Source organism: Olea europaea, chromosome 3 (genome assembly GCF_002742605.1).
Source record: "Olea europaea var. sylvestris chromosome 3, O_europaea_v1, whole genome shotgun sequence".
Taxonomy (NCBI): Eukaryota; Viridiplantae; Streptophyta; class Magnoliopsida; order Lamiales; family Oleaceae; genus Olea; species Olea europaea.
Genome location: NC_036239.1, coordinates 5,787,813 through 5,803,723, shown reverse-complemented (window position 1 = coordinate 5,803,723; position 15,911 = coordinate 5,787,813). Strand labels below are relative to the sequence as shown.

The following is a 15,911-nucleotide window of genomic DNA, read 5'->3' as shown; positions in this document are numbered from 1 at the left end:
CTCCAGTAAAACTCCGTGAGAGGTGGATGGATTACCAGGGAATCAAGAACTGGGAAGGTTTGCTCGATCCTCTTGACCATAATTTACGCAGTGAGATAATTCGATATGGCCATTTCGTTGAGGCTGCATATAGATCATTTGATTTTGATCCTTCTTCTTCTTCTTATGCAATGTGCCGGTATCCCTTTTTGTTGACTCCAATATAAATAATTCTTTGTATAGAGCTCCAACTCCAGTAAAACTCCGTGAGAGGTGGATGGATTACCAGGGAATCAAGAACTGGGAAGGTTTGCTCGATCCTCTTGACCATAATTTACGCAGTGAGATAATTCGATATGGCCATTTCGTTGAGGCTGCATATAGATCATTTGATTTTGATCCTTCTTCTTCTTCTTATGCAATGTGCCGGTATCCAAAAAGAAGGCTACTAGATGAATCGGGGTTCCCAGAGACGGGTTACAGAGTTACCAAGAATTTAGTTGCCACTTCTGGGATTCAATTACCGGGTTGGATTCAAAAGGCACCAAGTTGGATGGCCATGCAAGCGAGTTGGATAGGTTACACAGCGGTGTGCCATGACAGTCGAGAGATTTCCAGGCTTGGACGACGCGACGTTGTAATTGCATTCCGGGGCACAGCTACATGCCTGGAATGGCTGGAAAATCTGAGAGCCACTCTCACTCCTTTGTCCGATGATAATTCCAAGCCAAGTGAATTTTCATGTCCAATGGTGGAAAGTGGGTTTTTAAGTTTGTACACTTCCAGCATTAGAAATCGTCCGAGCCTGAAAAGACAGGTACGAGAAGAGGTTTCAAGAATTCTTAAACTGTATGGCAATGAGCCTATAAGTTTCACCTTCACCGGCCATTCCCTGGGCGCCTCCCTCGCCACCCTCGCCGCCTATGACATCAAGGAAACCTTCAAGAACTCCCCCCTCGTCTCCGTAATATCTTTCGCCGGCCCTCGGGTCGGGAACCGGAGCTTCAGAAGCCACCTGGATAGACAAGGCACAAAAGTATTACGTATAGTAAATTCCGATGATCTCATAACAAAAATCCCCGGATTCGTCATTGACAACAACGACCAAATGACGAACGATTGCGATCATCACATGGCTCAAATTTCAACATGGATTAGAAAACTTGTGGAGGATACTCAATGGGTTTACGCTGATATCGGATGCGAGCTCCGCTTAAGCAGCCGGAGCTCGCCGGATTTGAATGATATTAACATCGCCACGTGCCACGAGCTCAAGACATATCTGCATTTAGTCAATGGATTCGTAAGCTCCAACTGTCCAATTAAGGCTACAGCAAGAAAAATGATTAACGAAACTTTATTATCGTAAAATATATCTTATAAATAGAACTGAAAAAAAATTTGGTGCACGGAAAATTCCATCAACAACAAATGATGAAATTGCAGTGTAATTTTTGTGTAGCATTTCTGGCTGTGAAGTGTGGCGTCGAAGGAAAAGAATTCTTCCTTTCTGGTGTTTTTAGGGTTCAATGTGTTGAAATTGAAGATTTATACAGTGTGCAGTTCAAGTTGTACTCTAATTATTTGGGATCATACCTAAAAAAGCGGTATTCTGTTTTACTTGAAAGAAATACCAAAACCAGCGTTCCAGATTATATCTTATCAAATTAAAAAATAAAATAATAATAATAATAATAATAATAATAATAATAATAATAAAGTAAGTAAATTACATAAGTATCCATTTAAAACACATATTATTGTACTGAACGCCACCTGACCACCGACCCGGTTCAACGTTACTGTAGATAGATCTGCGGCTTTGTTCTGCTTACTTTATACACTACCTAACTAGGCCGGCTTCCACACCAAACTTCGTTTGACCTCGCACAAATGTCTAAACACCATAGACAATGTTAGTTGTGGGTCTTCGATGATAAAAGTTGTGGATCTTTCAAAATTTATAGATAAAAATAAAATTTTATCAACTTATAAGTAATTATAAACTTTGTCCACTAACTAAGAGAGGAACCAGCCTAAGAATAAAGTAAAAAATATTTTCTCAACAAAAAAATTCCTAAGCAATTTGAGTATGTCATTACTCCAAAATGTGATACCTGCTGACTTTTTGATTTGGTGAGCCCCAGTTGTCAACATATTTTAGATCTTCTCTCATCCAAAAGTATATTACCTACATACATAGACAACAGTTTAAGATTGCACAAACTGTAGCTCCAACAAGCATATATTACCTAACACTTAGACAATAATGTAAGATTGCACATATTGTAGCTTCGATGGGTGCGATGATCGCTTACACCCCAATGCTCAAGTCAGATAATATGTATATTGGGTGTAAAAAAGACAAAATGTGATACCTCTGACTTTTTGATTTGGTGAGCCCCAGTTGTCAACATATTTTAGATCCTCTCTCATCCAAGAATATATTACCTACACACATAGACAACAATTTAAGATGTCGAGTTTATCTAACACTTAGACAATAATGTCAGATTGCACAGATTGTAGCTTCGATGGGTGCGACGATCGCTTACACCCCAATGCTCAAGTCAAATAAAAATGTATATTGGGTGTAAAAAAGACAAAATAGACGAAAATGTGGATGTCAAGTTTTTTAAAAGCTTACCTGTTAATGAGGGACCAGTCAATCCATAGTCATCATAGCCCTATAGTTAGCAGACCTGAAAAATAGTTCGAAAAGTTGTGATTTGATTGCGCTTGTTGCTGCAGAGCTATCACATCAATCGCTTTGTGCAGTGTAGTGTGTGTAACTTGGTGGAGACGAAACGTGTAGCAGATGCCCAATGCCTTGTATATAGGCTGCTACAGAAAGGTAATACAACACTCGGATATATAGCAAATGAATTCCGAGCGAGGTATTCAACTGGCAATGACCTAATCACCATGGAAGAGACATGTGAAAGAGGCGATACAAAGAGAAGTGTTAACCTTGCGTGGCTTTTTGCTTATATAGCGGCAGCTACAAGACTTTATCCATAAGCATATCGATATCGTAATGGTGATAGAATATACCAATATGCTCTGAATGTAATCGATAAACATTGCTTAGAAATAGAGACGCACAGTATAATAAGTAGGCTGCAGCCCTTTCGCATGTCTTTCTGACATTGTTTATCTAATATAAAATGCATAAAACATAATGGCAGAACTCAAATAAAATTTTCGAATGAAGTAGGTTTCAACCATGCACAAGTAGCAAGATAAACACGCTACTTTAAAACCAACAAGAGAGGTCATGCACGTGCCACTATTACATGCCAAATACAAGTTCATCTATAAGCAAACAAACCAAAATTTTCATGAAGAGTATGATAATCTCTTTTCATCTTTTCCATTCACTCTAAGTCGCTATCATTTTTACCTTTATTTATTTATTTTTGCCATCAACTAATCCTTGATCATGTACAGAGATTGCAATTGCTACTACTCCCTTTTTTTCTTCGAGTTGGACAATTTCCACGTAGATATAAGTCTTTTAAACTTATTGTTATTTGCCCCTTCAATATTTTTCTCATCGTACGTGAAAATTCTAACTCCGTCACTGACTGAATGAATGATGGGGGCAGAAGACAAAGTATTCGGATATCATCAACATAAGGGAATCAAGTATTTTTTTAAATTTTACTAAAAACACTTTTTTGCTATATATGCATGCTGCTACTTAAAGATGGTGACCAAGTTCATGTAAGAAATATACACTTCTAAGGGATAATTAAAGTATCGCATTGGAAGAAACGCACTTCTAAGACATTCATCCAATAAATTTTATGATAAAATATTTCAACAATACTTGTACAGACGTAGTTGTCAAATGGAGTTACAAAATTTCAGAATAGACAACATTTTATTAGAGTTTGGACAAAAATCAAAATTAAAAGGGAAATGCTAGAACTACAACCCCCTTTACATGGTGGCTAATAGCCCTTGACAACAGGGGGCTCGCGCCCCTATTTTATTGGCCCGGGCCCCCCTGTGTGAGGGGGTGTAATTTGTACCGTCCATATCAAAATCCAAATTAAACTGGCCAATAAAGTATTGTCATTTCAACACTTGTAACGGTCCCACACATTCATCTAGCTTCATTCAAATTATTTACTACGCTACGTGTTTTTTACAAATTCTTTAAAATTCATTTTTTCAAATATTTTAGAATAAAATAATTTCACACATAATTCGAAACATTTTCCCTAATTTTTAACTACATTAAAAAAAAAACACTTTTCAAAAAATCTGTAATAACTAGACCCTCTAGAGAAAGGTGTTTACAATTTTTCCAATCTATTCCAACACCTATAGAGGCTTTTCTAGCGCCAAAAAAATAAATGACATCGACTTCTCATAATCAACACTCAAGTTTGAAGAATAAAGGTGGAATGGTCCCGGTCGGTGGTCATGTGTGTACGATAACGGTTCTGGTCAAATGAACAATTAATTAATTAATTAATTAAGTAATTGGTGAACCATATCTACCGACCAAATCTAGACCATGGAAACTAAACCGAGGTATACAAAAATCAACTTACTATCTTCTCCTCAATTATCCTAAATTTTATGAAGCTTTCGAAATATAAGATAATTCGATAGAAAGGGAGTTCATTTGTCACGCAATCATAATAATAGTCATTCCTTAAAATTTCTTTTCTTGATCGGTAGTTGTTTCAAATTGTTATGTGATTACAGCAAAGGAACAACTATACCTCTTTAATTTCAAAACTACCTTTTCCATCAGTCAAAAATGAAAATATATTTCTCATTTTTCCTTTTGCATCTATATGTTATTCCGTTATTGGTTGGGGATTAAAATTAAACTTTTAGTAGAATTTAATAGAAATTGACGAAGTGTATGGTTGAAAAGTTGTGGATCCTATAAATATGTAATTAAAATTGATTGTTAACTTTAACTTAAATTTAAATCACTTCTAACAGGAGCTATATCTCTTAAGAATTTTTCTTTTTTTAGTACTTTTGCGTTATATTCTCGACTTCTTTTTATTGCATTCTTATCATCAACATTCTATTAGTTAGAATATCACGTTTCTTGTGACGATTTTCATCCAAAAATTTTGTTAAGAGTCCTTTGGGTTTTTAATAATTAAAATAAAAAATATGGTTAAATATTTGTTCCTTATTTTAAAGTATGCTAACAGAATTTTTGGACTAAAATCGACGCTAGAAACACTATGTACTAAGCTTGAGAATGCAAATGCAAGGGAAAAAATGGGAAGCATAAGTATGACAATAAGTAAAAACTAAGATCTTTAACACAATTAAAATGTGGTGCATTTATATAAAACTTTAGTGTTAATATAATTATCGTTAATTAATATAGAGACGGCATATCTATGTAAGCAGAGCCCCTAGAAGGTCAACATCCATTTTGAGAGACATCTACATTATACCTAACGTTTCGAAAAACACAACAGCAAAAGTATAGAAGAAAGAATATATAGACACCAACTAGACATTTTCCTACATATGCTAGGCCCTATGGGTAAAGAGTCAAATTTTTCTCTTGCTGTGGCTCACTTATTCTTTATCTATGTGCCAATGTGTCAAAGTTGATGTAAGATTCAAATACGAAAGAGGAAAAGAAAAAAGAAGGAAAAAAAGAAAAAGAAAAAGAAAATCATGCTACAATGACGTAATCCTTGACTAATGTCGAATGATAGTTTACCGTTAGACGGTTTAAAACATAGTTAACTTTGTCATTCACTCATATACTGTCACATACATATCTGGCAACCTTTCTGTCATTTCTCTTCTATCAAAATAGATTAATCCAAAAAAAGAAGAAACTATCTAACTCTAATTAAACAAAAGATAAGACTTGAACTTTATTTTTCTCTGCACTCATTTTTTCCATTGATTTACTACTTGTGATTGATTATATAACAAAATCTTGATAGCAACTTACGTACTAAATCAACATATTCTCCAGTAAAACCAGAGGCTTAAGAAACCACCACACGTTTGAGATATTATGCAATCCCAAAATTAATATCTCATAAAATTCAAAAACTAATTAATAACATCAAAACTTACCGTGATAGGATACGAAACATCGAAATGATGGGGGGAAAATTGGTTAACAAATAGAAAGCATCAAAACAATATTGACCTGCGGCATGTTTTATATTGAATTCAAGAAAATTGATCAATCAGCTTTAGAAGAATAATAACATAAAATTAAAATTAAAATGAGACCAAACTCAACCAACAGTTACAATAAGAGGAGTTAAAGTAGGTTGGACTTTTCAATGTTTCCTTCTCTTTTGTTTTTAAATTTTACAGCTGTTTTTAACGTGACAGAAGAAGTTGAAGTTGACTAAATACTAAGTTGAATTTGAAGTTGAAGTTGGAGGAGACGAAGAAGAAGAAGAAAGAAAAAACTACATTGAAGTGACTGTTTGCTGTTGGGTAGGGAAGAAGATGTTAAGTTGGTTTTACATTGAAATGACCATTTGCTGACATATATTGCACCGCCAAAGGTTTGTGTATAGAAGGAATTATACCCCACCACCACCACTCCACTTGTCCTGCTTTACGTGGCAGTGGTGATCCATTATCCAATGAAATGGGATATATTTTGATCTATTAAACAATAAATTCAATATATCAATAAGTTTTCAATCATCTAAATTAATGTTAAATATTCAGTGATTCTATGTTTCATTATTCTTGAGCATGAGCTTGATTGAAATTGCTTTTAAGTGATTATAAATATTTTGGAGCATGAGCTTGTTTGGAAGTGCTTTTAAATGATTATAAGTTGTAGTTCTTATAGAATGTGTGGATAATAAGTGATAATATATGTGGAGTCTACAAAATATGTTAATAAAAAATATGTTTGACAATCTCAAATTATACTTTAAATTTCCTCAAACATGTACAAATGCATTAGGTTAAAAATCACTTGTTTCTCGAGCTCCGTCTCATATAAAAATTATACCTCAAGTGTTTATTGTCAGGCTTATGCTTGTGGTACATAATTTAACTTTTTTAAATATTCACAATTTTAACAAAGCCTGAACAATGAACCATGAAAAAAAAGTGTCTAAACAACGAAACACATAATGGCATATTGGCATGTTAAAGCAAGAACTGGAGAATATAAATAGGGGAGATAATCTTACTCCATAAACTTGCCCAATTTCTTTATTCACCTTAACTGGTTCTTCAATTCAATAATTTGCTGCAGATACTGGACAAATTAAAGAATAATCAAAACGCATGTTGATTAGAGCAAGATATGATGTCATACAAAATTATCCTATTTTTAGAACACATTTTCCCTAAATTTGTTTTCAATCACATTTTATCAAGTAATCAAAATTTACTAATAATTTGATTTTTAGTAATACCGAACATGAGCCAAGTATAATGTGCTTACAATGATTAGTCATTGTTGAAACAAAGTCAAAATTACTACGTAAATTCAAAATTCCCTAAAGAAGAAGGTTACATTATCTTAACAGTATAAAATTTTGTCAAACTTTAGATGATGAGGATTTATTCACTGATGAAGACGTCTTGAGTCGAAATGAGGAAGAATAGCATTATATTGCATTTTATGATCAAGAAATATTCGTCACGGTTAATATTTTTTCAATCTTTTAGCTACATATTTAGATTATACTCGAACTCGCTATTAATTTTAACACTATATTGGACCACAATGGAGGTAACAAGTGACCAATTTATAACACATTTAAACCCTAATAATAAAATCCTCAAGATGTGTTACTTATGTACATTAGAAAATGTAATTAACAAACCCTAGTTTCTAGTTTTAGTCCTTTTTCCTCTATAATCGATTCATTTTTCTTGGAAGCATAGATACAATCAACTTTTTTTTTCTTTTTTTTCTTTTTTTTTTCCCTCTTTTTAACTTTGCTAACCTTCGCAACGAAGCAACGACGTGTATACATACAAAACCATCCTTCGAGGCGGTGAGATTCAGATCAAAATCAGCAGCACTGCACATATTACAGGTCCCAAAGAATTAGATCTGTCATTGTCCATGCATGAAATTATAAATTAATAATCCCTTGCGTTCAAAGTTTTAACTAGGGTTTTTGCTTATATTAAGGATAAGAACAATATGTGCGGATCGAGTTGGATTTATGTTGAATCAATCAAAAATAATATTAATAAATTTTTAAAAAAGAGAAAAAAAAAACTAAAGAATTTATGCATTGTACACATACCTCTTTCATTAGGATTCAGGGGCTTTTGGCTGTTGTTTTAGGGTGGATTTTTGCACCATGTAATGTATCTTATCTATCTAACTTAACACGCAAGCACGTGCTAGTATATACGTGTGCCAAGTATATATGATGAGTCACACGTGTTAGTCCAAACAATAGTCCACTTGGGGAGTTAAGAGTACACTTAGCCCCCCGCCGTTTTTCCCTTGATGAGTGAATTATTATGGACGAAGGCATCATTTCTCTATTTTCTTGAGTTTTACGTTGTTTGTTTATTAAATGATGATCATCAACTTCTAATTTGCTACACTAAGAGATTTATATGTCCATACATCTATGAATCTATACAGTTTATTAAATGTATTTTTGGTACACACTATTAGATAGGGCTAGAGAATGTTAAATATAAATAGTGGCTAAAATATTGTGTGTGTGTGTGTGTGTGTGTGTGTGTATAGCATCTATTTGGTATCGCTAAAAAAATTTGATTAAAATTTAAGTTAAAGTCAACAATTAATTTTAATCACACATTTTATAGGACCCACAACTTTTCAACCGTACATTCTATCAACTTTTATTAAAATTTTCTAAATATCTGATTTTAATTTTCATCAAACAAGACATAATGAATGATCTATTCTTACTAATGGGCTTTGCTATATGTACCCAAGCGTTTACTCGCCCCCCATCTGAGGGGCATGTAAATGCCCTAGTACAAATAGTATTTTCCTCTTACAAATGGCAGCTTGATCTGTTGACTAATGATTAATGTATTTAATGTATCTTTCCGACGACAAACTAAAAAGAGGACAAATATGTAAAGTTCACATGTTGAAATAAATCCCAATATGGAATGTAGGGATTATTCAACAAAGTTAAGAATTAATAAAGTGTGAAGGTCAATTCTCAAATTTTATTATTTTAATTGCTCAACATCAATATCAATACTTAACCAAAAGAATGTATATCATGAAATACATATTTTTCAAGTTTCAAAAGAAAACATAATTTTCGAAATGATAATTAACACAAATCAATAATGTTTTGCTCGTGAGTAAAGAAAATTATTTCCGTGGGTTAGGTTTGGACAGCAGTGAATTTATTGTTGCATTTATTTCTTTTTAAAGCTTTAGCCATGGTTGAGTATTTTATTGAGTTAGACTTCAAAGCAAAAGAAAAATCACTTTCAAACAAGAAGATGCATGCTTTTTTTCCTGCCTAGGCACTAGGTTAGAAATTTTATTTCCCGTGCCTTGGCATGTATAGGATACACCTAGGGGGCGTTTACAACATAAAAATTAAGCCCCCATTTCGCCTCCTTTTTTTAAAAAATAAAAAATAAAATGGGTGGAATAGTATTTTTTGGAGAGTGAGTGGTTGAAAAAGAAGAAAAAAATTTTGATTTACGTGTAATATTATTTTACGGAAGATTGTGTAATTGAAAATAGGAGAGAAAGAAATGAAATTTAATTTAATCGGGGCTAAGTTTCTCGACTTCCGCCACCAAACTCTGATATATCTTAAATTATCATCAAAGATAATCGTTGCCGATAACTCCCTCCGATGTTCAGAAATCACTAATAGAATTTTCATCTATGTTCATTTACTCCATTAATTTTATTTTATTATTATTATTTTATTTAAAACCCTCTAATCTAGTTTGACTAAAGAATTAATTTTATTTATTTTTTATTATTTTAGTTAAAACCCTCTAAGTTATTGAACTAAAGCTCTCTCATGAGAGTTCCTCACCAAGTTTCTCTTAATATTCTAAGCCACTCACTCATAAAATGAACAACGACAACAGAGCCTATGTTTTTTAACAAATCAATCATGGATCCAAACCTCCAAATACCGAATATACTCCTAACAAGCTCGGCCCATTTACTTCACTCTTTCCTTTGACAGAGTGAAAGAACATTCTTCTCAAGCTAAGCCCAATTTGGTTCCCATTTCTTAAAATTTCAAATTCATTTTCAATAATATATTTTGTGGGATCTAAAATTTTTTATCGACATTTCAACTATACATTTCGCCAACTTTTATGAATATCTACTAAAAAATCTAATTTTTATTCAAATCAAATAGGAACTAAATGTAATGTTCATTGTTAACATTCTTCTCTATTCCAAAGCAGCCATTGGAAATTGATTGGTCAAATTCATTGTTTTTGGGCACCACATATTTGCCAAACTTCCACCTCGAGAAGTTGAAATTACTTTGTTTAAATTTTAAACAATTGGTTAATGTAGTTAACCAAAGTTTTCTTCTCAATCACAACTTTTAACTACTACAAACAAAGGGGAAAAAGGGGATTAATTATCACACCCCACAAGGCTAAGAAAACTTAATTGATTATGACAGTCAAAGTAGTGTTGATCAGGAAATATTGATTTCCATTGTGATATAAAATAATAATTAAATGTAATATATATATATATATATCAAATTTGGTTTAATTTTAATTTTGTTTAAGATTTTTCATTTTCATTGAAAACAAAATTACTTGGCAAAATTCATGTTTGTTGAATTTTTTTTTTAATGAAAAAATATTGTTTTGAATAGTGAATTTGAGTATGAAAAAAAGTATGAAAAAAATTTGAGTTTACATGTAAAATATTTTATTGTTTGAATATGTGGTTGAAAATGAGTATATAGAAAAAAGGGCGTTTAGAAAGAATAGAAGACAAACATGGGCTACGTATTCGCTTAAGATGATATATTATTTTAAGGAGAAAAACTAATAATTAATGAAAAAATATTGTTTTGAATAGTGAATTTGAGTATGAAAAAAAGTATGAAAAAAATTTGAGTTTACATGTAAAATATTTTATTGTTTGAATATGTGGTTGAAAATGAGTATATAGAAAAAAGGGCGTTTAGAAAGAATAGAAGACAAACATGGGCTACGTATTCGCTTAAGATGATATATTATTTTAAGGAGAAAAACTAATAATACTTGTTAAATAATATAAAAAATTTTCAAATCAATGGGAGAAGGAAAGACGTGTTTGATTTGTGTTTCTATTTTCTGTTTTCTATTTTGAATTCATTTTCTATTTTATATTTTGAGAGATTATTTTAAGGTTACAGGAAAATGTTTAATTTATCATTTTAAAAAATTGTTCCTCAAAACAAAACAAAAAATTAGAAAATACGTTTGATTTAGAGGGTATTCGAGAGTCATTTCTATGTAAAAATGCATTTTCGAATAGTAAATTGATGGAAAATATATTGTTGAAAAATAAGGAATTTTTTTATTTATGTGTAATATTATTTTAATGAAAAATGTGTGGTTGAAAAGAAGAGAGAGAGAAATGCATTTTGAAAAAAATGGGTACCAAACGGGGCCTTAAAAAACTTTAGAAATCGTTTTATGACATTTTGGAGGAGCATGGAAAGAAAAAGATAGAATGTGGGAGAGGGGTATTTGTATTAAGGTAAGTTTTGTGTGATTTTATTAATTATTTTAATTTGAAAAAATTTTAACATCATTTTCCTTGTATTTGTGAAAAATATTCAAAACGTCAAAACGCATTTTGAGTTTTGTGTTATAAAATCTTCCTTATTTTCAAAATTGCATTTTTGAAAATAACATACCAAGCACATTTTAAGTGTTTTCTAAAATTAAAAATTGAAAAATGACCTCAAAATGATAAATCAAAGGCACTATCATTCCCATTCCAATCAAGGGTTAAAATTAACATTTGGATTGAAAAGTTACTAGTAAGCAGTTAATTTTAAATTTATCAAACACTTATAAACCGTTTTTATTTAATAACTTTAATAAGCAGTTAATTTTAAATTTATCAAACACTTGTAAACCGTATTTATTTAATTACTTTAATAAGAAGTTAATTTTAAATTTATAAAAACCGTATATATTTAGACTTTATTTGGCCTCCATTAATTTCAAAATATATATTTTACTCTCTTATTTTTAACCACACATTTTTTAATCATATAATATTACAGTTAAATTCAAAATTTTTCCTTATCTTTTAATCCGACATTCTCCATCGAAATACTTTAAAAAAAAAAAAAAAGGTGGGGGGGGGGGGGGGGGGGGGGGGGGTTCACGAGTGGACCGCTTAAATCCCAAGCTCACCTTAGATAGTTTAGATCTTTTTGACAAAACATTTTTAATTTTACGAATACACAAATTAAGAAAACTCAAACAATGAATTCCCCCCAAAGGATTAAATACGTATAGCCCTCCTTTTTTTTAGTCTACAGAATACCATTCTGTAACGCCCCAAATTCTAGCAACTCGACGCGTTACGAAACATGAATTTATCAAAGTGCTTGAAATAAATAATTTTATTATAACGAGAAATTCAGTAAAAATTGAATAATCTTTAACAAAGATAAATTAAATTTAATAAAATATGTGGAACGTTTTGGAATCGTAACTTTTAGCAAACATTATTAAAAACTAGCTCTAACAAACAATAAAATTAGAACTAGTTAAAAGTAATAACGAACTCACAATTGAGTCAGAAAGAAAATCAAATATTATTAAAAATTCTAGTGTTTCCACGTCTTCCAAGTGAGACCATTCTCCAACCACTTACAAACATTATTAGCCCTCGTTTGGCCCCCATTTTGTGTAGATAAAAATGAGTGGTTGAAAAAGAAAGAAAATTTTTCGATTTACGTGTAATATTATTTTATGGAAGATTATGTGGTTGAAAATAAGAGAGAGAGAGAGAAATAAAATGAAATGGAATGGAATGAAAATTAATGGTGACAAACGGGAGCTAATCTATCTTCACCATTTGACTTTTTCATACTCCAAATTTTGTTGTTCTTGATATTGTCTCAAGCACTAGTCAAAACTTTTGTCGGTGCAGCTTCATCACCACAGTTCCACCTTTTTTCTGTATTCACATTATCTTGTAATGATGGAATATGCTTCTTGATACGAATCTATTACCATATTTTCATCCAAAATGTTTTTCATGCGAGTCCATACAAGTTATCAATCTTGTCGTCTCTCATCATCCTTAAATATTTTTTCTTCTTTTAGGTAAAATTCGTAACTCATCGTAGATATCTAACATTTTCTAAATAACCCGCATCAATAATATCGTCTCTTTATTAAACATATTTTTATAACCTCACCTTAAATTTTCTCGTATTAGCAACATAACTTATAAATTTTAACGGTACGATAAAATAAAGATTTTATTGTGATTATCAAATTCATTATCAATAACATAGAATTTGAGGCCTTTTGAGATTCTTGACGTAACTTCATTCTGGGATGCTTCGTTGATTCGAAAAAATCACATGCAATCGTGGAAAAGGAAGAATCACTTCTGTTTTATATATATATATATATATAAGTTCTTCAATATCCAATAAGTCTAGATAGTTAAATATTCAAAATTTTATATTTTTCTTTCTTAATAGTTTCCCGGGGCGGATGTTGGGTACTGGGCCAGCCAACGTAATTTATTTATTTATTTTTACATATTAGTCCGGGTTGAAACTTTTTTAAGTTTGATTTTGAATCCGCCACTAATAGTGCCTTACCAATGAAGATGGCCCCTACAGTATCAAAATTGTATGGTGAATATTCTCCCTCCCTCTCGTGTTGAATTCTATCATAGTCAAAGTGATGTGATGACTAATAATGGAAGTGAATTCCCATAGGCCCAGTACCCCATCTTCCGACCATCCCATTTTTTCACTTCAAATATGAAAACCTTTCACATTTTCCTAATGCCGTAGGTTGTATTGCCTAAATTCAATGACACTATTTAAGGCATCATCAACAGTTGAGTGATCATCTTAAATATAGAGATACAAGTCTTATCAGCAGCCTACATGTTGAACACAAAGGCGACGCAAGAATTCAGATTAATGACGTTGTACATAACAAGATCACAACAATATGAAACAAGATTAAAGAAAAGTGCAAAAAAGAGCTAAGCAGGAGAACAATGTTTTATTATAACAACAATACAAAGAAAAAATTACAACTCAACAACATTGGCTTAACCTAAACTGAAAAAGGAGGCATATATTTATAGGCCACCTACAAAACCCTAGAAGAGCCCTAAAAGATAGAAACTAAGTTAAAATTATGTAAAAGAAAAAAAGCTGATAGCGTCCCTTGAGGTTGAGCCATGCAACCGCATGGTTCTCCCCCATGCGGTCGCATGGAAGGGGAAATTTGGCCCCGGTATGTCAATGCATACCGAGATGCATCCGCATGGTGTCTCATCGTGCGATCAAATAGACTAGCACGCTAGGAATCCGATTTTCTTACCTTAATTTTTGGATACAATTTGATTCCTTCCAAGTTTAAGTCAAATACTCAATTCCACGACCCCCAAACCCTAAATTTGAGTCAGTAAACCAAATAATCTCCATCTTGACTCAAATTTCAGTGAAACGAATGAAACTCCAAAAATTTCTCAACCTGAGAAATAAATCCATCTGCATCGAAATGGCCAAATTCCTCAACACAATAACCAAAACTGTCCATCACAAAAAAAAAAAAAAACATCTACTTCTGCACGGTGTCCACATGCAACACCTGAGCCCTGCTTCAGAGTTTCCAAAATTCTACCAAGGAATTACTATTAACCTAACAGGGTCGAAGCACTTCCTGTAGCAGAAACCACACAAAATGACTGATCAGAAGGCCCCTTGCTAAAACTATTACCTTCAATGATCCTAAAAGCTTCACAGACATCACTGACAACTCTGTACCTACGCTACATAAGTCCAACCCTGACACCTGAACACAGTGTATCTGCTGAAATTAATGGCAAAGTGAAATCACCAACACTCCCCTGAGCCAATTGATGGCAAAGCGGAATCACCAATACTGCCCTGAGCAATGTTCTGAACCTACCCAGAGCCCACTTCAAGAGGTACTATACCAAACTGAATTTCCACCACGGTACTGAACTTGTTCGGATGTCTCTTAACTAGTTACGCGCTCTTCTATAAGATGTACAACTGAGACTTCTTCCATTCTTCAAGTACAATCAAGACAACCTTTCGAACTTTAAAGACTCTGCCTCCACCAGAGAATTTATACCCTTTTGCATCTAGGGTACTCAGCAAAATGAGGTTTATTTTCAGGTTTGGAACATGTCGAACCTGATTAATTATTCTGACCGTCCCATCCTGCAACCTTAGTCTGACTCAACCGATTCCAACAACACGACAAGACTAGTTGTTTTCATCACAACTCCACCTTACTTGACAGTCTTATATGTCTGAAAGAAATTCTGATTAGAACACATATGATGCGAACGTGCCAAACGAGAATCCACTCCTCCTTAGGTTTAGACTCCACGATTAACAGTACATCATCACCATCCGAAAAATCCTTAACGACATTGGTCTTGTCTGAAGTACATGATTGCCTCCCATAATTTGCAGCTAAATTACATTTAGCTTACAACTTATCGCAATCTTTTTTAACAGGTCATTTCTTCCTGTAGCAGAAGCAGTACAAATTGCTGAATTTCTTCCTCGATCTATCCCTCTGTCGATCACCATGAGATTACAGAGCTTCCTCATCCCTAGATGTAACTCCAACCAGATGTTTCATTTTCTCCTTTGAGAACAGAGTATCGTAGACATCCTCAATGGTCAAAGTATCACGACTGTACAGAATGATGTCCCAAAATGACAAATAAGAGGCAGGTAGCGAACACA

At 32.8% G+C, this 15,911-nt stretch overlaps 1 protein-coding gene across 1 annotated transcript; it reads left to right on the top strand.

The window, feature by feature from the left end:
• Positions 1–201: 201 nt before the first annotated feature.
• On the top strand, positions 202–1,478 carry LOC111391350 (phospholipase A(1) DAD1, chloroplastic-like). Its single transcript, XM_023016554.1, has one exon. The coding sequence runs from the start codon at positions 257–259 to the stop codon at positions 1,346–1,348; it is 1,092 nt and encodes a 363-aa protein (XP_022872322.1). The 5' UTR covers positions 202–256; the 3' UTR covers positions 1,349–1,478.
• Positions 1,479–15,911: the final 14,433 nt, after the last annotated feature.